General features: G+C 48.4%; 1 protein-coding gene across 1 annotated transcript in view; it reads right to left on the reverse strand.

Moving 5' to 3' along the window:
* The window catches only part of ADAM19 (ADAM metallopeptidase domain 19), a 32,797-nt gene extending 12,830 nt beyond the window's left edge, over positions 1-19,967 (reverse strand). Inside the window, exons 1-9 of the mRNA XM_030283918.4 lie at positions 19,844-19,967; positions 19,132-19,211; positions 15,859-15,929; positions 6,271-6,349; positions 5,177-5,253; positions 3,121-3,313; positions 2,629-2,694; positions 1,277-1,348; positions 306-472 (exon numbers count right to left, since the gene is read on the reverse strand). Of these exons, the coding sequence (XP_030139778.4) occupies positions 306-472; positions 1,277-1,348; positions 2,629-2,694; positions 3,121-3,313; positions 5,177-5,253; positions 6,271-6,349; positions 15,859-15,929; positions 19,132-19,211; positions 19,844-19,904 (866 nt within the window). The 5' untranslated portion in view covers positions 19,905-19,967. The remainder of the gene's footprint in view (positions 1-305; positions 473-1,276; positions 1,349-2,628; positions 2,695-3,120; positions 3,314-5,176; positions 5,254-6,270; positions 6,350-15,858; positions 15,930-19,131; positions 19,212-19,843) is intronic.
* Between the last annotated feature and the right edge of the window lie 2,662 nt (positions 19,968-22,629).

Consider the following 22,629-nt stretch of genomic DNA (forward strand, 5'->3'; position numbering starts at 1 on the left):
GGTCCTCTGACTCATCCTGGTGGATGAATTTCCATGGAAGAGGTAATAAAATCTGAGAGCTGCTGCAAATTTTTCTTCCAATGCCATCTGCATTGCTGGCCAGGCTGGCCCTGATGGGATCAGTGGCCCATCACTCACAGGCCACCATCAGCTGGCTCCCAGCACCAGGGCTCTGTGTGTCAGTGGGACAGGTTGGGAATTAATGCTTTCCACAAAGCCACTTTGAATCCTGGAAGGATATCATGGTACAAACTGATTTCCCACCCACCCAACCCACTTGTCAGAAACAGGAGAAATGAGCTCACGTGATTAGTTGGGCATTATCATGTTTTCTGTGCAGCCTGTCTTTACTACTCCAGGCCAGAAAGGACTTGAGGGTGGAGTAGGGATTCTCTGTTACATCACATTTATCCCCATAATTCCAGATCTCCAGCCCCACCAAGGCAATCCGGATATTCAAGGCTCTGTAAAACTAAGATACAGAAAAGAGATTATAAAATAAGGACCACGAAGTCATTTTACTGTGTTTTAAATATCAGATAGGTACTGCTAATTGCTACTAGAGATCCACATGTCCTGAGAAGATGCTTCTTCTGGAAATACTTTCAGCTTAGTGTTGAGCTCTGCAGACAGACATGTGCAACCACCTGAACTCAAACTGAAACAGAGACATTGAGCTTTCATTTTTGAATGACTGGCAAAGACATAATCTGAATAAACAAATACTGAAGAGTGACATCATGTTTCATCTTCCAATAGTCAAAATTCCTGAACAGAGTAAGGAAATAATCTTCTGCCATGTCAAGTACAAACAGGAGAAGCATTCATGAGTTGTGGGGTGAAGGGAGTGGTGGAATGAGTTTAAGGGGAGCAGGAGGAGAGTAGATCTGAAAAGTAAGGAAGTTTTACTTCAATAGCACTAGATACCACTGCAGGGACAACTTCTGAAAGTTCCTTCCAGCTCTGCTTCCCAGATTTTCTACCATTTCAAGTGAATGCCTCAGTTCCTTTTCAAAAAGTATGACTTAGGTAACAGTTTTTACAGAGATGTAGTAAAACACAAGGTGCTCATGCTGGCTCCAAAGAACGGAGATTCCCTGCCCTGTTCTGGATTTGCAACAACACAATTATTTGGCAGATGCTCCCCCTAAGTCACTGGGGAGAACTGCCAAAACATTATTCTCTCTCCCAGAAATCCAGCCTTCCTCTGGCCCAATTAATTCTCATATTTCATGATTTGGGGCTTGCTTTCCTCTTTTCACACACACAGTCTCACCTTGTCTACGTAATTAGCAGCCTCCACTAATTTGTTCCTCGTTGCTTCGATGCTGAAGTGGTGTTTCTGAAACTGAACAAAATGAACATGTCAGGCAGCACAAAAGCAACTACAAAGAGCTGAAATGTGTTAAAATGAGCCACATCCTTCTGGAAATAAGAAGGTAACTATGAAGTGAAGTCTCCCTGCACTACATGTCTGACTTTAGGCCCACCTCTACAGGTATATTCAGAATTTATCCCCGGTACACCATGGCAGTGGTGCTACTCAAGTGGTGGCACACTCAAACTTATCAGTGCCCCCAGAGCTGGGGGCTGACAAAAAGCTGGAAAACGTGCCAGGTGAAATGTGTGATAACAGGACTTCATGTCTGAGGTCAAGGCTGCTGGACCTCTCATCACATCTCACTCATCCAACCAATTTGCCTACATAAAACACCTGGCAATGAATGAGTTAATTTTAGCAAACTGACTCAAAGAGTTAAAGTGACAAAATATTCAGATTTTTGTTTAACACATGACAAAAACCCACTTTTCTTTTAGTGAGGGACGCAGCAAAGAAAGGGCAGTAAACAACAACACCGTGAGACTCTGGCCCAGTTTCTCTGATCAAATGGTGAACAACATATGGCAGTTCCTGGGTATTATGTGTTTTCTCAGTTTCCCTGGTGTCCTGCTGCCTAACAGAGAATCCAAAATAGGTTCTGCCTCTTTAGCTTTGTTCAGAATAAATTATAGCCCAGAGCACTGTGTGGTTTTCCCTACTGGAGTTTCAAGTTGTAAATTATGGATAGGACCAGCCTGGCTCCCGTCTGTGCTGGAGATTAAACAATCAGTAAAACACTGTGTGGTTTGCACTGTCAGTGTGTCAGGCCTGCTGTCCAGGCTGGGGATGGGGGAGGGATTGCTGACTTCACTCTGCTTCTCCCAGACCTATTCTGTGATCTGGAGCCTTAAAAATGTCTATTTATATATCTGCTAGCAGCTCAGAGCAGAGCACAGTCATGGTTATCTTCTCTAGAGATTAAGTGTACTGCAGTTAGAAGCACATCACTCCTGGAAACCCCCAAATTCTGAAGGCAGACTCTCACAGCCATATCTAGGACTGACCACTGCTGCCCTGGGAGACCAGAACTGACCCACAGCCCTCATCCAAATCTGCATCTCTCCCTGGGCCAGTGGTGGCTGCCAGGACAGAAGTGACCAAGACACAGTTCTCCCTGTCCACTGAGAACCATTGGGATTGCAAGAGAAAACTTGCTGAGCATCAGCAGCCCTCCCTGCCTCAGGAGATGCTGCAGGTGGGGTGCTCTGTGCTCAGTGCTCCCTGGGTATAAAAATCCCATTTCTTACCTCTGCATAATCAGCCACAAGCAGGAGCTCCACATACTTTGTAGCCTGCAGAGTGTCCCGTTTCACCTGCAGCAGCAGCAACACTGGGTTATTGGGTTGCTCCCCCAAGAAATTCTTTACAAAATATATGTAGAGGTAATTTCTCCTCAGTTTGTTTCTCACTGGCCATTCACCCCACCCCATCACACACAGGGACCTCCAAATGTGATTGATTTAGGGCAACCAAGGTCAGTATAGCCACAGCAGGTGCCCAAAGGCCTGTGCTCAGCCCACCCTTTGTTCCTGTATGGGATGTAGGAACAGCTACAGCCCACCACAGTCCCCAGCACTCATTTACTTCCCTGCTGGAGCCACTGTTTCACAACCACCTTGGAAAACCCTCCTAAATGTTCTTTATTTAACTTTCTCAGCTTTGCTCCTAGGGGACACAGGGCTGGGAACAGGTGAGATATTTAGAGCATCATGCATGGACTCAGGCTGAGCCCTGCTCACCCTCTGGCCTGGTGATTTCATCCCAGTTGTGAAGTTCCTGAGCCAATCTTCAGCTGCATCCCCAGTGCCCTGGTGGCCACAAGCTCCTCCCTGCAACCTCAGGTTGTCCACCCTGTAAATCAAGTGCTGGTTTGGGCTGTCAGGAGCTGGCTCCAAGATATAGCTGGAATTGCTGTTCAGTATGATAAGTCCTCTGTTGAAACGGGAAGCAATAAAAGGGAAAGTTGATTACTATCACAGCAACTGGAGAGAAATCCTTCTGCTGCTGCTGAGCTCCCATCTGACTCTGGCAAGACACTTATCCTTACCAGGCCAGGCAGCTCATTTATTAAAAGGGTGAGAATATTTTGACTTCAGAGGGGAAAATCCCTGAGCTTCCATATATTAAAATCCATTCCATGGGTGTCAGTCACTGAGAAGCTATTGGAGCATGTGCTGCAACCTGAGAAGTTTAACTTACAGCTTTTTCTTTAGGCGCAGTGGAAGCTTTTCTACCAACAGAAGAAATTTGCCTTTAAAGACCTGGCCTGAAAAATGTGAAGACTTTGTTTGTCAACAGGAAAAGCAGAGTTCTCCCTGGGTCATGCACATACCCAGACGGTTCTAGATTTCTCAATGAGCATCTTACAGCCAGGAGAGCTGGAAATCTGTGTGTGATGCCCTCTAGATGTGTGGCTTAGTGAGCACCACCCACAGCTCAGAGTGAGAACAGCCACGTGTGCTCAGCTCCGGTGCCTCCCCAGCAGTTAGAAAAAGATGTCAAGGAGCTGCCAGCAGAACTGACAGCTCAGGGGTGCAGGAAGCCTCTCACAGGCACACCGAACACCTAGAAAACACAGGCTGGCAGAAGCACGGCACACCTGCGACTGCTTTTGCTTTTGGAGTATTTATTGCAAGCCACAGGTGGCTGCACTGTCCTGTTTATCTCACTGGGCCCTCTGGCCTGTGCTCCACTCACGAAGATGTCTCAGGTTTGCTTTGGCAGGGGCTGTTTCCTGGCTGGAGCCAGTCCCATCAGCACAGCTTCCAGCAGGGCTCCAGAGCAGATGACCACCAATGTCAATAAAGCCTGTGTGATGTTTTGGAAACAAATTCTGAGCTGGTGTAAATGGATGCAGCTCCTTGGTCACAACAAACTGCTTCATTTACTCCTGGCTGAGGATACAGACCCCCTTTTCCAGCCAAAGACTCCATTACTCCCAAAATAAAGATTTCACACACATAGCTCTGGCATCAGCTGGGGAGAAGCAAGAAAGCAGGGCTCACAACACAGAAGGGAGCTCGACTTGAAGACTTTGCCCCAAAACACACAGGAAATTGCCAGCTGTGAGAGAGTGGGAGAAAGTTTCTGCACAAGTGTAGAGCACTGGGCTGGGACATGGTGAATCCTGTCCCTGCCTGCGACAGATGCAGCCCTGAGCCACCAGCAAGAGTCTTTTGCTGCAGTGGACCCAAAATTTATCATTGTACAGTCCACACTGGAAGCACACAGAATAGTCCTGGAGCTGCTTAGCCACCAATGACACCCCAAATTCTTCATTTTCCCCAACATCCCCCTTTTCATGCCCAGGTAGGGAGACCTTTGAGAGCTGGTCCATCCACTCAGAGGGACTCAGGCTGCTGGGAGAAGAGCTCTGGAGGCAACACCTGAGCAGGGGCATTCCCAGGGCATTCCCAGGGCCATTCCTGGGGGCATTGTCAGGGGCATTGCCAGGGGCATTCCCGGGGCCATTCCTGGGGCCATTCCTGGGGCCATTCCTGGGGGCATTGCCGGGGCATTGCCAGGGGCATTCCTGGGGGCATTCCCAGGGGTATTACCGGGGGCATTCAGAGGGGCATTCCCAGGGAATTACCAGGGGCATTGACAGGGCATTCCCAGGGGTATTACCAGGGGCATTCAGAGGGGCATTCCCGGGGCATTACCAGGGGCATTACCAGGGGCATACAGAGGGGCATTCAGAGGGGCATTCCCGGGGCATTCCCGGGGGCATTCAGAGGGGCATTCCAGGGGCATTCCCAGGGGCATTGCCTGATTCCAGCATCCCCAGGCACTCACCGCAGCCCTCGGCAGGCGCTGAGTGAGACGCTGGAGCGCTGCCAGCCGCGCACGACGCCGTGGTAAAAGCAGTGCTCCTGCAAGGCAGAGAGGAGGCAGGGTTGGCAGTGCACAGCCGGGATGGACACGGCTCAAGGGACACATTTGGGCACCGCCGAGTCCCCTGCGAGCGCTGCCGACACTCCGGTTGCCGTTCCCTCTCCCCGCTAAATCTCCGTGCCTCCGCTGCGAAATTCGGCCTTTGCGCCTGTGCCAGGGCATGGAACAGCATCAAGCAGCTCCTTGTTGCCAGCAAAAATGGAGAGCTTTGAATCCCCCCGGGAAGGACTCGGATGGTTGGGGCAGACCCCAGGATTTCTGCCCGCAAAAGGAGCTGCCCATGGATGGCAGCTGCCCTGGATCAGGTCCCTGGGATGGGGCTGCAGCCCCAGGGAGGGTGACACTGTGGGCAGTGGGGGCTGCTGGTGGGACAAAGGCAGCCTCTGGCAGGGACAAGGAGGGTTTGGGGCAGAAACGCCAACATATTCATTATATCCCTTCCCCTCGCCCCGGGGCAGCAGTAGGAAAGATGATCTCATGGGAATTTTATCTCTTATTTTTGCTTTGTGACCAATGCACATCTTTGTGCTGCTGCAGCAGAGGCAGCCAAGCCTGTGTGAGATCAGTAATTTATGGGGTTTTTACTGAACGGGAGCTGGCTTAGAGGGGCTGTTTTCCCCAAAGGCTGGAAGGTCCCTGGTGTGGGGAACAGGGTAGCAAAACTAAAAGCAAGAGGGTGAGCAGTTGAGGAATAAACAATTCCCCAGCACCCAGAGAGAGGGGAGCAATGCTGGCTGCTGACCTTGGCTCTTATAACAGAGCTCAGGCAAAACAGAAAGATGTTTTTACCATTTTTGGGGGATGGAGCAGCTTTCCCACTGGAACCTCCCAGATCAGAAAGCTGGACTGCCTTCCCCTTTAGCTTTAAGCTGTGGGGATCTGTGCCCTTAAAAAAAACCAAAAAGGCTCAGGAGGAAGAGATTCACCTACTTGTCAAAGCCCCAGCCTGGGGTGCCATGCAGGCACAGGAGGGAAGGAAGGGTCTCTGCACTCACCGTGTGGCTCAGGGGGGTGCTCTGGGCTCGGCCAGTCTGGCTGTAGTGGGTCTCAGTGTAGCCTGGGGCAAAGAGGTTTCTGCAGACACAGTGGAGGGGGTGAAAGAAAGGTAAATTTGAACATCAAGATGGTAAGACCTTCCTTTTGATCTGGATTTCTGCTTCTTAGAGGGGCTGGAAAATAAGCTAGATCTATCTCTTTCTGAAGCCACTGTAAATATTCCTGCTGCTGTGAGCCACTGCTGTGGATTTGGGGCAGTCTGTGCTTTCTACCCATAGTGTGAACTACCTGAACCACCCTGAGAGGGCAGGTGAGAGACAGGGACGCACAGGACACCAGCTGTGCTCTGCTCTCTGCTCTCAGCGTGTCCCTCCTGCCAGGACTCGTTCAGGGAGCAGCTCCTGGTGGCCCAGGAGCCATGGGATGCACGGCAGGACAATCCCCATGGGCTGTGTGACCTGTGCAGAGCACAGTGGGATGGCAGAGGGACAGAAGGTGGGAGCACAGCTGACCTGGCCACTTCCATCTCTCCACTGCCCTGGCAGGAGCTGAGCACCTCTCACGGAACACATCCGCTCCTGGAAGGGCCCCACAAGCCATCTAAGTGCTTTTCCAAGCCATTTATTAAATTAAAACAATAACAGAGAGCCTGTCCCTGAGTTCAATAATGCACCAGGATCCAATTCCAACAGCTGCAAGTAAACAATTCAATTTTTACATGAGGACTTTTAAAGAACCAGCATCCCAACCTAATCACTGACCCTTAATGGGTACAAGTCTCTGTGCAGTTTTCTTTCTATTGCCAAATTATGCCCCAGATATACTGGGGCATAACAAATTAATAATAAAAGAAATACAATAAATATAAAATAATTAATAATAATGTAAATATAATTAATACATAATATAAATAAATTAATAATAGAAATTAAAAGCACCAAGTCCCACATAGCAAACACAATACAGGCCATATCTGAGTGCTGGTGTGAGTCCTCAGCTCAAACCCAGACTGTCTCCACTGCCCAAATCCGAGAACAATCATAAATCAATCTCTATCTGCTTTTCATCTGCTGCCCAGAAGTTGGTTCACATTTTTGTTATAGGAAAATGCTGATTCCCCAATTTGAATTTGTTCATGTCATCCCCATGTACACAATATTCTTCCTGTCTTCAACCCAGAATCAGACCAAAAGTCTATAAAAGGAGCTCCTGTGCACTGAATAGAAAGCATTTTGATTTTGTTCCAGAGGAAACAGCCTTCTCCTTCTTTTTAAACATCTGCATTTGCTAAACAGTGATGTAAGAAGTACAGCAAGTCAAAATCTGGGCCAAACCAAGAAGGTCATATCCTGTGTCCATCTCAGCAGCCATCAAATATAGGTTTAAATCCGTTTTTAAAAACAATAGTTTGTCTTGAAAAAATCTGGAGAAGCATCACAGAACATGCCCTGTGTTGAAACACTCCTGCAGCAACCCCACGGTGCTGTCAGGCCACCAAAGTGCCACATTTGCCACCCATGAGGATGCCACATGCACCCTGGCAATGTGTTGTCAGATGCAGCTGCAGCTCAATCCCTTTGCATCCCTGTTTAAAGCATGTCATGTGCCAGATTTTAGAACTAAACCACTAAAAAGTAGCAAAAAAAAAGTTTTCTTCTTTTCTTTGTCTGATTTCTTTAAACTGGATGAAGAAAGCTGCATCACAAAGGTTTTTCCATCTTGGCTTTTGGTACCTGTCAGTCAGATCTCATCAACCTTGAAAGCATCTCTGCTTAAAAAGGGACTGGGTGCCTGTAATATCTAATTCGATTACACCAGAACAACAGGAAACAAAACCTTTTATCAGTGTTTGAAAGTGCTTCACCCACCTGGCATCCAAGGGCTCAGACAGCTGAACAAGTACCCACAGCTTAACAACAGACAACTGTGCCACTGTTGTGTCTGATAGCATCTGATGTCAGGAAAACAGCAGCTTTTAACTCCACTTTGAAAGTTCAGCATAGCCCAGGAAAGCTCATTTTATGTCTTTCTGATGTGTTAATTCTTATCACCAGAGTCTGTCAGTGATCAGAAGGCAAGGTTGCCTCGTTCAGCTGTCCCAGGTCTGTAAACCCAAGATAAGCAACATCCCACAGAACATAACTCCCTTCATCTCCCTGACTGCAGCAGCTTGCTCAGCAAGGGTGCAAGAAACAAATATTTAATCACCAGATTGCATTAACTGGCAGGAAATTGCCTTGAGCAATGCTCTGGCAGGTATCTGGTCTGTGTCAGGGGCAGAGAGTAAAGCAGTGTGGTCTGCCCTGTGCTAATACAGCCAGACACCAGCCCGTGGATTTCAGTAGCTGAGGCTTTGCACAGCCTGCTTGTTTCATTCCCAAACAAGCACGCTTGTGTTTTCCTCCTGCTCCTTTATTCTTGGAAAGCATTAGCCATGAATAGCCACTTGATCTCCCCTTCAGCATCCCCGGGAGGCTCCTCAGAGCTGAGACTCCTGCCCAGGGAGGGCGCAGGATGAGGCCACTCAGCACAAGGGGTGTGCACATCCCTTCCCACTCGAGCACCGGGGCTCCAGCCCCTCCTAGAGTGGATTAAGGAGCTTTGACTGAATTTTTAGGGACATTTAGGCATCTCCATGTTGCAGCTTGCAAGCCTCTCTGCACCAGTTGACTCCTACTCTACACCACAGTGTCCCTAAGAAAAGTCCAGTTTCTTATTCTGAGCTTGAAACAGTCCTATTTTGAAGGCAGTTCCCAGGCATAATGCAGGGGTGCCCTGGAACTCTTGCAGCACTGCCAGAAAGGGCTATCACAGGGGATTGCACAAAGTGTGATGGGGAAGGCAGTGAGGAAAGAGGAAAAACAACAGAACATCTTGCAACACCCTTGGTGTCTTATTTTGAGCCTGTAAAATTTCATTCCCCGCCCAACTCACTTCTTTTGCAAGCACCAAGCTTTCCACCAAACTGTAAATAAACAGCAAACAAACCTTCCTGTCACCAAGAGTGCAGCAGAGTTATCCGCCAGTCTTGACTCATTTCCACATGCACTAGTTGCTGGATAAACAGCATAGAAACACCCATACCCAAAAACCTTCCCTGCCATAAATTCAGGACAACATCCCTGCCAGGCTGACCAGCTGATTCCAGGGAGCTCAGCCCTGCAAAGCACTGATGGAAGTTTCTAGAAGAACACAGAGTTCACCTCCTTGCTGGAGAGGGAAAGTCTGAAAAAAAAAAATGGCACAATTCGGTTCTTTCTTCTCAGTTACATTACATGCCTCTGTAGTGACCACTCCTCCAGCAGCTCACGCTGAAGCTGCAAAAGTCTGGATGCAAAATAACATCACTTAAAGGCTTCTGAGATCCAGTCAGGCAGCTGGCAGATTGCTAGCACACATCATCTTCCTAAAAGGCAGCACTGAGTCTCTCATTAGAGGAGTTATCAGCATGAAGAATTGATGAAGTCAGAGAAAAAGCTGGTTGGGATGGAGCAGCCTCCTTTGCTAAAGCTGATAGCAGCTGCAGTCGCTCTGGGGCCAGAGAAAGCTGCACACACCTTTCCAACAGGGAGCAGCTTTCAGCAGGACCAGTCAATCCCTAAGATCCAGCTCAGCCTCCAAGCTGAGGGTGGAATCTCCTGCTCTTGGCAGGGTTTGTTCCCTGGGAAGCCCTGGGAGCCAGGTCGAATGCAAGTGAGGAAGCCAAAGGAAGGGCGAGTGGCTCGGTGCCATCGTGTGCAGATGGCCCCAGCGGCTCCTGCCGATGGTCCTGGGGCCGTGCTGGTCCCGCTCCAGCCTGTCAATGATATCATTGTTGGACACAAAGCCCTGCCCCCTGCGTGCAGGGCTGGCAGCACAGGGCAGCCTGGCTCTGCTGGGACAGGGGGTCACACACTCCACTCATGGACTGAGATGGTTCTCAGCAGGACGGGCTGAGGGCACGGGGCAAACCCAGCTCTCTTGGCAGGCAGCTGTCCCTGTGGCACTTGGGGACAGGGAGAGGACGTGGCTTTCAGCTCATCTGGCTGCTGCTGAGGAGCAGAGGAGCAGCTGGAGGAAGAGGGGCTGCACGGCACACCCAAACACTCCCAAAATCCTCAGAAGGAAAGCTGGAGCCCTGCTTGCATGACCATGTCCTCTTGAGGGAGTGCACATCTCCCAGCTGCTCTGGAAAACCTCACCCCTATTTTCCTGATAAATGGGAGAATTTTTGCCTATAAAACATCACTTGTCAGCACAAGCCTAAGAGGAGCTCAGGGCTGCCATGAACACATTCAGTTGCACCAGCCTGAGCTCACCCACAGGCACCCAGAGTGCCCAGCAGCACTCTGATGTTCTTCCTAATTAGAGCAAGAAGGACTTTTAATAATTTGGTTCCATCAGCAACCTTGTTTGAATTCATTTTACAGAGGGGCTAGTCTGCATGGACAGCTGCCAGTTTAGAAACACCCAGCAGTGTCTAGGAGATGGACATGGTTTTTATTTCCTCCTAAAAAACAAAAGCCAAATGGTCCATGAAGCTCTCATGAGAAACATTGACATTGATTTTTCAGTCATGGGACCAAGAAAAGTGGAGCCTGCACTCTCTTACATCTCATTCCCTGTCCCTTTCCTCAAATCACAATAAATTTGTCCAGCCAGGCTGACTGCATCTGGGGGTGGAGGGAATTGATTTTCCCAAGAAACTTTAGACATGAGATTTCCATCTACAATTTGTGGTCCCACTCCATTGCCTCTCAAAAGGATCCAAGTAGAGTAAGAAGGGGAATGTGAACTCTTGCCTCTCAGTCACATAAATGTTCCCTAAAGCCAAAATTTATTATCAAAACCTGAAGTGGCCCCATCTAGAACACACCAACACATGACTCATCACAACACAAGCAGGCAGGCCTGTTTTCCATATCCACTAGTGGGAAATGGGAGATTTCAAGCCTCTGGAATATTGCAGTCAAAACCTGGCACTTCATAAAACCAATGAAATCCTTTTTTTTTTTTCTTCTTGATGAGTTCTATCCAGATGAATCCTGGAGCTCTTAAGCTCCCTTCCTCTAGAGCTTTTGCTAAGAACATTTTTATTGTGTAAACACAGCAGTTTGGCAGGAAAAAGTGGCTTTCCAACTATTGAGGTGGAACTAAACAAGCCATTTTTAAGGTCTGGGAAACCATCACAGACTAAAGACTCTCCATCCCCTTCTCCCACCCACATCATCTGTGACATTCACTGTAAATTGTGTTACAGAACCCAAGCAAGATTTATCACATAGACCCTTGACTTACCAATAGGAACCATAAAGGTTACCCAGAGAGGAAAAAGGAAATGAAATAAATGGAAAACTGGCTGATAATGAGTCAGTGCACCAAAGGTTTAAAAGGTTTCATTTCCCAGTCTCCTCCTCTCTGCCCCACACAGAGGAATCACTGAATATCCTGAGGGAATCAGGAAGCTGAAAAGCAGCTGTGGCTTTCCAGATCCCACCCCTGTTTTTCTGATGATTCTGAGAGACAGTAGAGCAGGATAAACTCAATTTCCCCTTTGCATAACCCTTAACCCCTGCCCATGAAGGAAGCCCATTAGACACTGATGATGTGTAGCCCACCAGTGGAATAATCTCATATCTCCTTCCTGCTCAGAAATGGGCAGCAACTTCCTCACTCAGCTGGTAGGAGAGGCCCTGGAAATGTGCAAAAGCAGGAAACTCTGGAATACAAGTGACACACAGATCTTTTACTGCACCACTGAGAGCACCAGGCTGGGTGGGAGCACTTGTCACCTACCCAGGTGGGGCCAGCAGAGCTTGGAAATGATGCTGCTCCCTATCAGAGTGGCCTAAAACCAACTTTTTGTTGGTCCCTGAGGTCAGAGCAGATGAGCTCTGGGCCTCCTTTGCTGTGTCCTCAGGCAGTTCCTGCACATCTCCATTGGGGCTTTGCCACCCAGTGCAGTGGCCAGAATAAGGAGCTGAAACAAACAGCCCCAGGCTGGCCCAGGGATTCACACACAGGAGGGACACCCCTGGAGAAGCCTCCAATACCCTTGGCAGCTGAGAGGGCCTTTCCCGAGTCTGTGCTTCCCATGAGAGACACGAGAATAGAAGGGAGAAGGAGGGAGAAGAAGGAGGGAGAAGAAAGAAGGGAGAAGAAAGAAGGGAGAAGAAAGAAGGGAGAAGAAAGAAGGGAGAAGAAAGAAGGGAGAAGAAAGAAGGGAGAAGAAAGAAAGGAGAAGAAGGGAGGTCTTTTTGCTCCCTTTCCTTCACTGAGGTGAGAAGACAAATTCCATGCAGGTTTCTGCTGTGCAAGTGGGAGCCCTCCTATTCACTAAGAAAAGGCTCACCCCAGGCAGTGCTGCCACACACATTGAGAGGCTCTCAGCCTGTCCCTGCTTGGCTCAAAGCTGCTTTTTATTAACAAATGCAAATGCCTTTTTAAAAAAAGTCACTTTTCATCCAAGGTTTGCAACTCGGATTCTTCCGCTCCTAAGCCCCAGCCAAATTTAAAGCTGCTTTATAGGCAACTTTCCATATATTTGTTGTTTGTGCAGCTTTGAGCTTTCCAATCCCACAGCTGCAGGACATAGATTTGAGTCATTTAAAACAAGCCATTTTAATTTGAGTGATATATTTTGTCATTATCCTGAAATGCTAGTGTGTCATGAACTCTGCTTGAAACTCCAGTGTGCTTCTGACTTCTTATCAAATTCCTGGACAGGAAATAATGCAATATTATGTTAACTGCTAATGCAATAATTGTATTCACAGATATATGAAGTCCAAATGCAGATGTGTGATGAGCTTATTACAAAACACTGGGTTGGGGACAGCTCTGAAGCAAGATATGCAATAATTTGTGTTTCACCTCTGTGGATGAACATGATGTCCTTTTCATATGGAATATGAATTTGGATGGTGTGAACATTTCTACCACATATTGAAACTAGAATGTGTCTTCCAAAGCTAGCATCCCTACCAAAGTACAGATTCTGACTCTTCCTTCACTTTTCAAAGCAATTTTACCAGTTGTCTCTCCAGAAGGAGAGTGGGGAATGTGCAATAAGTCTGCCTGATCCACCAAGAACCTCACCTGAAGCAGTTTCAGTGGACTGGCATATCTCCTTTCTAGTTTTGGGAACCACTGGGTAAATCATATCCCAACCAAACCCAAATTATGCCAATTTCATGCTGAGTCTGGGATGTGGATACAAGAGTAAAATGTGGGCCAGGTGGGTGCATTCACATCCCTGTGCTGAGCCCAGGGACAGAGGGGGAGCACAGCACCGCAGCTGGTTTCCAAAGACTCCTCTAAACTGGAGCAATTAAATGGCTCATTTCTCTGAGGGCCATTTCTCTTTTTATTTTAGTTAAAAAAACCTCAGGTACCTTACTTGAAGTTTCAGTTCTCCTATGCCCCTGGAGCTTGCAGGTTTTGTACAGCTTTGAAGGGCCATTTCCCTCTTGGGGGATTTCACTTTCTCTCCTGCTGCCTGGGCAACAAACTCTTCCCAGAAGAAGTCCTGGATGCTGCAGCTACTCAGCAGCCCAAACCTCACCCAGAACCTCATCTTCCCCTGTAGGACAAGCCAGAGCAGTGATGAGCTCCTGGGTGCTGTGGAGCAACCCCAGGCTGGGAATGTGAGAGGCCAGGCTGGGCTCTGCCTTGCCACACTCTTCAACAAGGAGAAGAGGTCTGCCCCCACTTAAAAGTGCTCTTTGGATGCTGATACACATGGTTTCATCATTCCTCTTTTAATTTAAGTCTCTAAACTACTTCAGCACTTTCACAAGTCTCTGAGAAGTGGAGCCTTTCCACTAATTGCATTTTGTGATTGTACCATCACCTTTCTTGAGCAAAGATTTGAAGCCTAGCAAGACTCCCACATGAAGCACTGCTATCTATGAATCACCTACATTTTCCACTGAAAATAAAGATAAACCAGCTGGTTTTTAACCAAGTGCCATTTCATCAGCACTTGTAAAGAGGATCCATCCTGCAGTGGAAGTGTGTGCACACACTTCCAAGCCTATGTGTATACATCTCAATGAATGAAAATGCACTTCAGGAAATAAACACAATAGGAACCTTCTATTATTATAACTCTGTTTACTAACACCAGCAAAGGGCTTTTCTGTGCTGGAAATAGCACGGCACCTGGAGCTTACATCACCACCGTGCTTGGAGCTCAAACGTGAACTCAGCAAGGATCCTTTCTCTGGCCAGCTTCTGCTGTGCCAGAAATATTCACCTTTGCATAGCAACTGCAGAATCAGCAAGGCCTGGCAGTCCTGGAAGGAGACCCCCAGCAGCATCAGAGGTTGTGCTGCTTCCAGGCTCAGTTCAGAGCTGGCACGGGGCCACTGTCTTCAGCAGCAGCTATTCCTCCAGACAATTCTGGCTTAGCAGTGCTCATGGTGCTTGGCTTTATTTTCCCAGCTGAAACATGCTAAAATACACAGAATTTATAGCTGTTTCTGTTTAGTTCTACACAGTTGCATGACTGCCTTTGAAAAGCATCCAGTTTTTGCAGCACTGGAAATCTCAGTAGGTTTTGTGACTTTTTACAGAAAACACCTCATACTTACCTTCCATCAGCCATCACATCCCAGGCTTTACTGCAGAAAGTGACAAAAAACCCCCGGTTTTCCTCCAAAACACCCTGACTATCATTTAGGTTTATGCTCTGCCACCAGAACTAGTAAGACCTTCTAACACTTTCACTCCTTTAGGAGGAAAGCTGAGCCCTCAATCTTTGTGACTGGGATGTTCATAAAATACACTTAAAATATAAACAGGGTCATTATTCTGAGGTTATTATTCCTACTGATTCTAGCAGACAAACATTTGGTTGTATTTCCATAGATAAATCTTCAAACCTATTTAAAAATAAATAAAACACCAGCAGTGCAAGTGGACTGCTGAGCAAAGACAAGCTTCTTGCAACTAAATTCCCAGCTGCTATTCCACTGCTGGAAACTCATGTACTCACAGGGGCTCTGGGGTGGCCTCCAGACCAGAATCCTCCTCCCTACCTTAATCTCCTGCAGCTTCAGCTGAATTCAATATGCATCACACCCTATGACAGCACACAGCATTGCTCTCACATGCCTGAGAGGAGGCTACATTTCAGTTAATGCAAAACCAATTTTTCAGTCTGCTTTGGCATGAAGGGCACTAATGGAATTGAGACTGTCAGATCACTTCTAGGAAGCAGAGAAGGACCTCTTTGGATCACAGCAAATGAAATCCTCATTAGAGTCACACTGACTCTAAAGCACTGAGCCATTTGGTAAATAGGGAGCTTCATCTCAGCAACATTTTCTAGCTAATGTAGGAAGAATTATGATGCAAAAATAAGTTTACACACTGAGGGCCAGGTCACCATCTGTTTTTTTGCTGACAAAGCTCTGCTATAATGTGCTCCTTGGCTGATTTACGTCTGAGGGGACTCAGAATAACCTTGAAATCCAGTGAAGGACTTCCACATCCTGTCTTTATCAAAACCCTGTTGAAGTCAGTGGAGGTTTTCCTGTTGATCTCACTGTAATCCCTATTCATTATGGAAGTGGGATCACAATGCAGGGCACAAGCACACTCACCTATTTTTCTCCAGTTCCAAGACGAGCTCCTGGCCTTCTGCCTCTACTGTCACTTCAGCTCGGAGTGGATGCTGCGTGCAGGGGAGAGGAGCCTGTTACTCATACATCAGAATTACACACACAGCCACAAGTACAAACTGGAAACTGCAGCTGACCTTAAACCACCCCTTACCTTCCTCCTGCTTCAGACCTCGAGTGATGAAGGGAAGGGAAGGGAAGGGAAGGGAAGGGAAGGGAAGGGAAGGGAAGGGAAGGGAAGGGAAGGGAAGGGAAGGGAAGGGAAGGGAAGGGAAGGGAAGGGAAGGGAAGGGAAGGGAAGGGAAGGGAAGGGAAGGGAAGGGAAGGGAAGGGAAGGGAAGGGAAGGGAAGGGAAGGGAAGGGAAGGGAAGGGAAGGGAAGGGAAGGGAAGGGAAGCACCACGGTGCCTCCCAGCTCCAGGCACTCTGCTGCACCCCACAGCACAGCCATGCAGAGCCAGGAAGCAGTGCAGGCATCTGCTGGGATGCTGTACCTGAGCTAGAGACATCACTTGGTGTCTCAGGAGGAATACAGTGCTCAGGCAAGGCAACAGACCCTGGTGTTGGAGTGCTTGGAGGTGCAGTTGGATGGGAAGAGCCCCCTGCACAGATCGTGTTCAGCACAACATCACACGACATCAGACTGCCCCAGAGGCTGAAGAGTCAAATATCTGAGCTAGTTAACCAAAGCTTCCTTTGTTGTCACAGCAGAAAGACATTTTTAGGAGCCTATTTCAGGATAAGAGGAATCACGCCTCTTCCAGAGATTCTCACATTGTTCCTTTTCTCACAGAAAATGCCACTGAAAGGCAGGGAACAGAGACCCTTGGATGCCTTCAGACTCCAGCCATTGCACAGACAGAACTTCAGGCCTCCCCAGGGCCTGCTGGTTTGAACAGAATGCACCCCAATTTCTTAGTGCAATGGCAAATACATACACTAACCCCAACATCAACAAAAGTAAAAAGAATAATTCCAGAGACTTAAAGCACAGAATGAGATTTTCAGAGGAGCAACTAGAAGAGGCTCTGTGGTCTGCAGTTTTACCTCCATTGAAGCAAAATCACTACATAAAGTCAGCTTGGGGTTTCCAAGTCTGAATGCTTTCTCATAGCGAAAATGGATGAACAAATTCCCCAGAAGAGAAATAGCTCATATTAATATAACAATACACTTTATTCAGCTGGAAGAAAAAAGAAATCATTAACCCAGAGTATTTTCTAAATCAGTGTTGGAGGAGACTGAGGAACAGAACATTGAAAGTGAAAGAAAGCAAGGTTGACTGAATGGGATGCTCTGTCAGCCCAGAGATATGCTCACTTGCCACTTCAGCAAATACAAATTTCTCTTTTCATCATCTCCCTGCCCATATTCTGGGTTTTTGCTCATCCTTCCTTCAGTTTCCAGGATGTGGCATCAGGCCCACGCAAATGATGCAAAACAAGTTAATACATTGAGGATATACAATAAGGGATAATTGCAAGAAGCAGAGCTTCTTTTACTAAATCACAGGTGCTCAATTCATCTGAGGGTAGGTCTGTGCTCACTCACTAACATGAAAGCAGTGTAAGGTTGCCTTGCCCATTGCTGAGGGCCTCCATCACCATAAAATCTCTTCACAAAGGTTGTGCTAACATCATTATTACTAACATCACCCTCCCTCCTCCTTCAGTAATCCCACTGCTTCAGTCCATCAATTGCCGTGTAAATGAAATATCCCAGCTGTATATAAGCTTTGCTAACACTCATTTCAGAGCCAATGGGAACTTCCCTGAAACAAACCAAGTGTGACCCCTGAGACCCAGCAAATTCATATATGAGGGGAAATGCTCTCCAGATGTATTTGCATCACTATCAGTAACGAAACCAAAACCTGCAGGCAGTATCACAAGGGCATTTTAAAAAGAACTAAGATCATAAGAAAGTCATTGTAGGGTTTTTTTTTTGTATGCAATAGACACAATGGTAAGTTTTAGAAAGTCTCATAGTATGGAAAAGACCCATTAATAAATTTTGAAATAACTCCACTGTATTCAAGAAAAATGGCATGTCTCCATAATGCTGAGCTTCCCTTTTTTTCACAATGTAAAAAACATCCTGTGGACTTTCCTCTTTCTCTTGATCAGACAACTGCAATTACTTCTTGATTGCAACAATACCAAGCCTGGGAAGGGGAACTGTTTTGTGTTTGAAGTTGCCTGGACCTCAGTGATTGTCAGAGTCTGGAGGCTGTTCGAGACATCCCTTCATCCGCCCATGGAACAGCAGCAGGGGTGAGATCTGTATGAGCACAGTGTCTGAGACACAGCCAAACCCACCTGAGCTGCTGGTTGGCTTTTCTTTCCTAGTGAAGCACCCTCAGAGCTGGGATTCACAGAGCCAGAGAATGGTTTGGGCTGGAAGGGATCTTAAAGATCATCTTGTTCCATCCCTGTGCCATTAGGCTGGAACACCTTCCACCAGGAAAGATGGCTCCAAACCCCATCCATCCAGGCATGGTGCATCCACAGCTTCTCTGGGCAACTGTCCCAGTGCCTCGTCATCTCACAGTCAAAAATTTTTGCCAAATATCTAATCTAAACCTGCCCTTTTTCAGCTTAAAGCCATTCTCCCTTGCTCTGCAATGCCACACCCTTGTAAAATGTCCCTCTCCAGCTCTCTTGTAGCTCTTTTACGTACTGAAAGATGCTACAAGGTCTTTCCAGAGAGTTCTCCAGGATGAACAACACCAGCTCTCTCAGTCTGTCTTCACAGGAGAGGTGATACAGCCCTTGGAGCATCTTCACTGCCCAGCCCTGGCCTGGCTCCAGCAGGTCGATATCGTTCCTGACCAGAGTATGGATCAGAATCCCCTCCTTTGACCTGCTGGTCATACTTATTTTGATGCAGTCCAGGACCCAGATGGCTTTCTGGGCTTATCTCTCCCTACAGCAGATTCTTCCATCCAGCTGTTCCCTAAATGCCACCGATTGTGTGTCCCCGCTCTCCTTGCACAGACACAGATCAGGCAGATACAGATGGAGGCTTTAAGGCCTGGCAGAGAGCAGGATGAATGCAGTTCCCAGATGCACCAGCCAGCTCGCACAGCCTTTCCTGCGATCTGCAGGAGCTATGGCAGCTCCCTGTTCATCCCCACAGCTTAACAAACCCAAAACGCGCATCGCCAGCTGCTCGCTGCGCTACCCGCGCCACCCCCCCGTCCCCCCAAAGGTGGGTCTGCAAACAAAACAGAGACCGAGCGCTGGTCGCCACCTACCTTGGGGCTGCCGGGGCCACCCGGGGCTGCCCAGCGCGGCACCACCACCTCGGGCTGGGGCCGCGCCTCGGCGGCCGCGGCTGCGGAGACAAGAGAGCGGCTCAGCATCCCGGCCGCTCCGCACCGCGGGGGCAGGCAGCACGAACCGGGGCGGAGAGGAGAGGGAGCTCTGCGCTGGTTGTAGGAAAAGCCAGGAGGATCCCCCAACCCACTCAGCCATGCATCCTCCCACCCTCCCTCCCAGGACGCTCCGCACCCGGAGCTCCGGCCCGGGCATCCCGCACTCAGACCGGGCATCCCGCACCCAGACCGGGCACACCGCACTCAGACCGGGCACACCGCGCTCAGACCGGGCACACCGCGCTCAGACCGGGCACACCGCGCTCAGACCGGGCACACCGCGCTCAGACCGGGCATCCCGCACCCAGACCGGGCACACCGCACCCAGACCGGGCACACCGCACCCAGACCGGGCATCCCGCACTCAGACCAGGCATCCCGCACCCAGACCGGGCACACCGCACCCAGACCGGGCACACCGCACTCAGACCGGGCACACCGCACTCAGACCGGGCACACCACACCCAGACCGGGCACACCGCACTCAGACCGGGCACACCGCACCCAGACCGGGCACACCGCACTCAGACCGGGCACACCGCACTCAGACCGGGCATCCCGCCCCCAGACCGGGCACACCACGGGCACTCACGGGGCGGCGGCCGCAGCAGCAGCGAGAGGGCGATGCCGCAGAGCAGCCCCCGGCCCCGCATGGCTCCGGGCAGGGACCGCTCTCCGCCGCCGCCACCGCCCTATAAACCCGCCCGGCGCCGCCTGTCCCCTCCCACCGCACCACGACCGCCCCGCAGCCCCCTCCTCTCCCGTTCTCCCTCCGCACAGCCCGGGATTCTCCCGGTGCCCCAGCGGCTCTGTCCCCCTCCGGGGCAGGGGAAAACCTCAGCACCTCCCTGGGGCTCCCTGTGCAAAACCTCCCCTCCAGCGCCTTCGCCAGCACGGAAATCCATTGTGCCTCCAAAGCTAGGAAAAAGGGGAGAGCTGGGGGAAGGAAGGAGCTCAAGAGCTGTTTATTTATTTGTTTGCTATATTTATGTGTAATCTTATCATAGCTGATCCCGTGTTTCCAGAGACATCCTAAATTTCTCCATTCCCGGGAAGTACATTAGTCCTGTACCGTTGAAGGGATACAGGATAGATTTTTATGTGCAGAAGCAAAAGGATGTTTTCTGCCTCTCTCCCCTTACGGTCGATGGGAGGGCCAGGCATGAGGAAGGACTTGGGAACATCCACAGCTCATATTCCCAATGCTGCCCTTCAGGGATATCCAGCCACTGCCACGAGGCTCCCGAAGGAGCATCCCTGTCTTCTCCTGCATCCTTCAGGGCTGAGCCAAGGCTTCTGCCACACATCACCTCTTTGCTGGATCTCTGCCCTTCAGGGAGCTGAGCACCCGGGGGACTGCACGACTGTGTCTCACTGCTGAATTAACCCGTGGGGTGGGGTCACACCAGGACAGGAGAGTCCAGGTTAGTGGGTCACGCTGAGGTTACCAGCTGCAAACACTGGGGGACTCCACGCTGCTCTAGGAGCTCCTTGCACACGCTGAGTCCACAGACAGCAGCTGCCTTCCCTGTGTCAGTGTGTGACTCCAGCCAGCTCAGCTGCAGCCCCAGTCAAGGCTGCCAGGGTTGGCTGACACGGATTTTTATGGGGTCAGCTCCAAGTGGCAGGAAGAGCCATTACCTCTTAGCCGCACTCTTCAGACAGACATTGATCTGCATTTCCCATTCAACCCTTTCCATTCATCTCTATACTTCAAGTGTCTGTGTAGGTGAACCAGCAGGGAAATGAGAAATGGGGATAATTTGCTCGTGGACAGGTTTTCAGAGTGTATCAGAAAATCAGGCGGTAGGAAGTGAATACTCCCTTCAAAATAAAGGTTTGCCAGATAACAGTAATGATTTTGTCTCTTGTCCAGAGGATTATTTATGCTATTGAAAACTCTAATGTCTATTGTTCTGAAGGTTTTTGCAGGCTCCTGCCAGGGCTGCCCAAAGGAAAGGTCACTGTTCCATTTTGCAGATACCACTTTGGTTTATATCTCACATATGTCCCCTTTGTCCCCCAGCACTTCACAAATGAAGTCTCTCTGATCTTGTGAGGGTCAATTTATTCCTGGTATCACCCAGGCAGAGGAAAGTCAGGCACTGTAGGAACACCTAGAGGGAATGATCAGGGTCAGAGGGCTATAAGTGACATTTTAGCTGACCCATAGAGAGGTCATGACCTTTCATGGCACAACTAAATCTTCTTGTTTCAAAGAGCAAAAAATACAGGGGCAAAATTTCAGCTCTTTTCCAATCATATGGAATATCCTGAAGGGAAATCTTGAGGGTTTTTTTTGGTTTTTTTTTTTCCCTGTGAATTCCCCTACTTATTTATAGCTGCCTGTAATATAGAAGAAAACAAAGGCGTTATTGTGCATGTCTATATTATAAATAAGTTAGAATACAAGCCAAATTTAGACACAAATTTAGCTACCCTGCTTTCATCCCCCCATAAAATTTCTGCCTACCAGAAGGAAAAAAAAACCACTTTGATGAGGAACATGTATGCTTTTACTAAAAGATTGTCACAAATCTTCTCAGGCGTTGCTCCATATATTTCTTTAAAAGAAGGTCAACTCAAAAAGGCGCAAAATGGAATAAAATCACCCTTATGTTAAGATTATTAAAATACTTAGGCCAACAACTATCTGCTTCTGATTGTTTTCAGCATTCAAGTATCACAAAAATATGTGCCATATTTGCATTTGTTACATAGTGATATTTTTACCTTTGGATCTTGGTAATATGAGAACAGATATCTCACTTTAAAACCACCAGAAACTCCCTGTATAAAAATATAATGACAAACTGTGCAGTGGTTATATATAGGCTAATCTATCTATATATATAGTGTTATTATTTGTATTACTGAGACATTGTTGCATGGAAAAATTCAGGGTATTTTAGCCTTAATAACAGTTCTCAGTTGCTGTAATGATGTTTCTGGCAGAGGGTGAGTCAGATCCTGCCTGTGCCCACCTCTTCAAAATCTCTTCCCCAAAGTCAGTGGGACATTTGCTGGACTTCACAGAACAATATAAGACTTCTGGTTTTCTAAGAATTACACAGGCTCAGACTAATTTCCTGCAGGATCCAAACTGTCTGATTAAGAGAATCAGCTGGGAATTTAAAGTCTGCTGTGTTCCCTCATCTGTTACATCCCCCGTGGCCAAGGCATGGAGCAGCAGCCTCCGTGCAGCACCCAGAGCAAGGGTGAGGTGTTTCAGCCTCCCCAGGGAAAAGCTGATGACAGAGCTTTTGCAGAGGGGCTTCTGCACTTGCTTGACAATTTTCAAGATGATTTAATGCTATTGTTGTCAGATGGAGTGCAAAAGATGAGGATTCTCCCATTATGTTCATATTAAATCAGGAA

This window comes from Taeniopygia guttata, chromosome 13, assembly GCF_048771995.1.
Source record: "Taeniopygia guttata chromosome 13, bTaeGut7.mat, whole genome shotgun sequence".
NCBI classification, from domain to species: Eukaryota; Metazoa; Chordata; class Aves; order Passeriformes; family Estrildidae; genus Taeniopygia; species Taeniopygia guttata.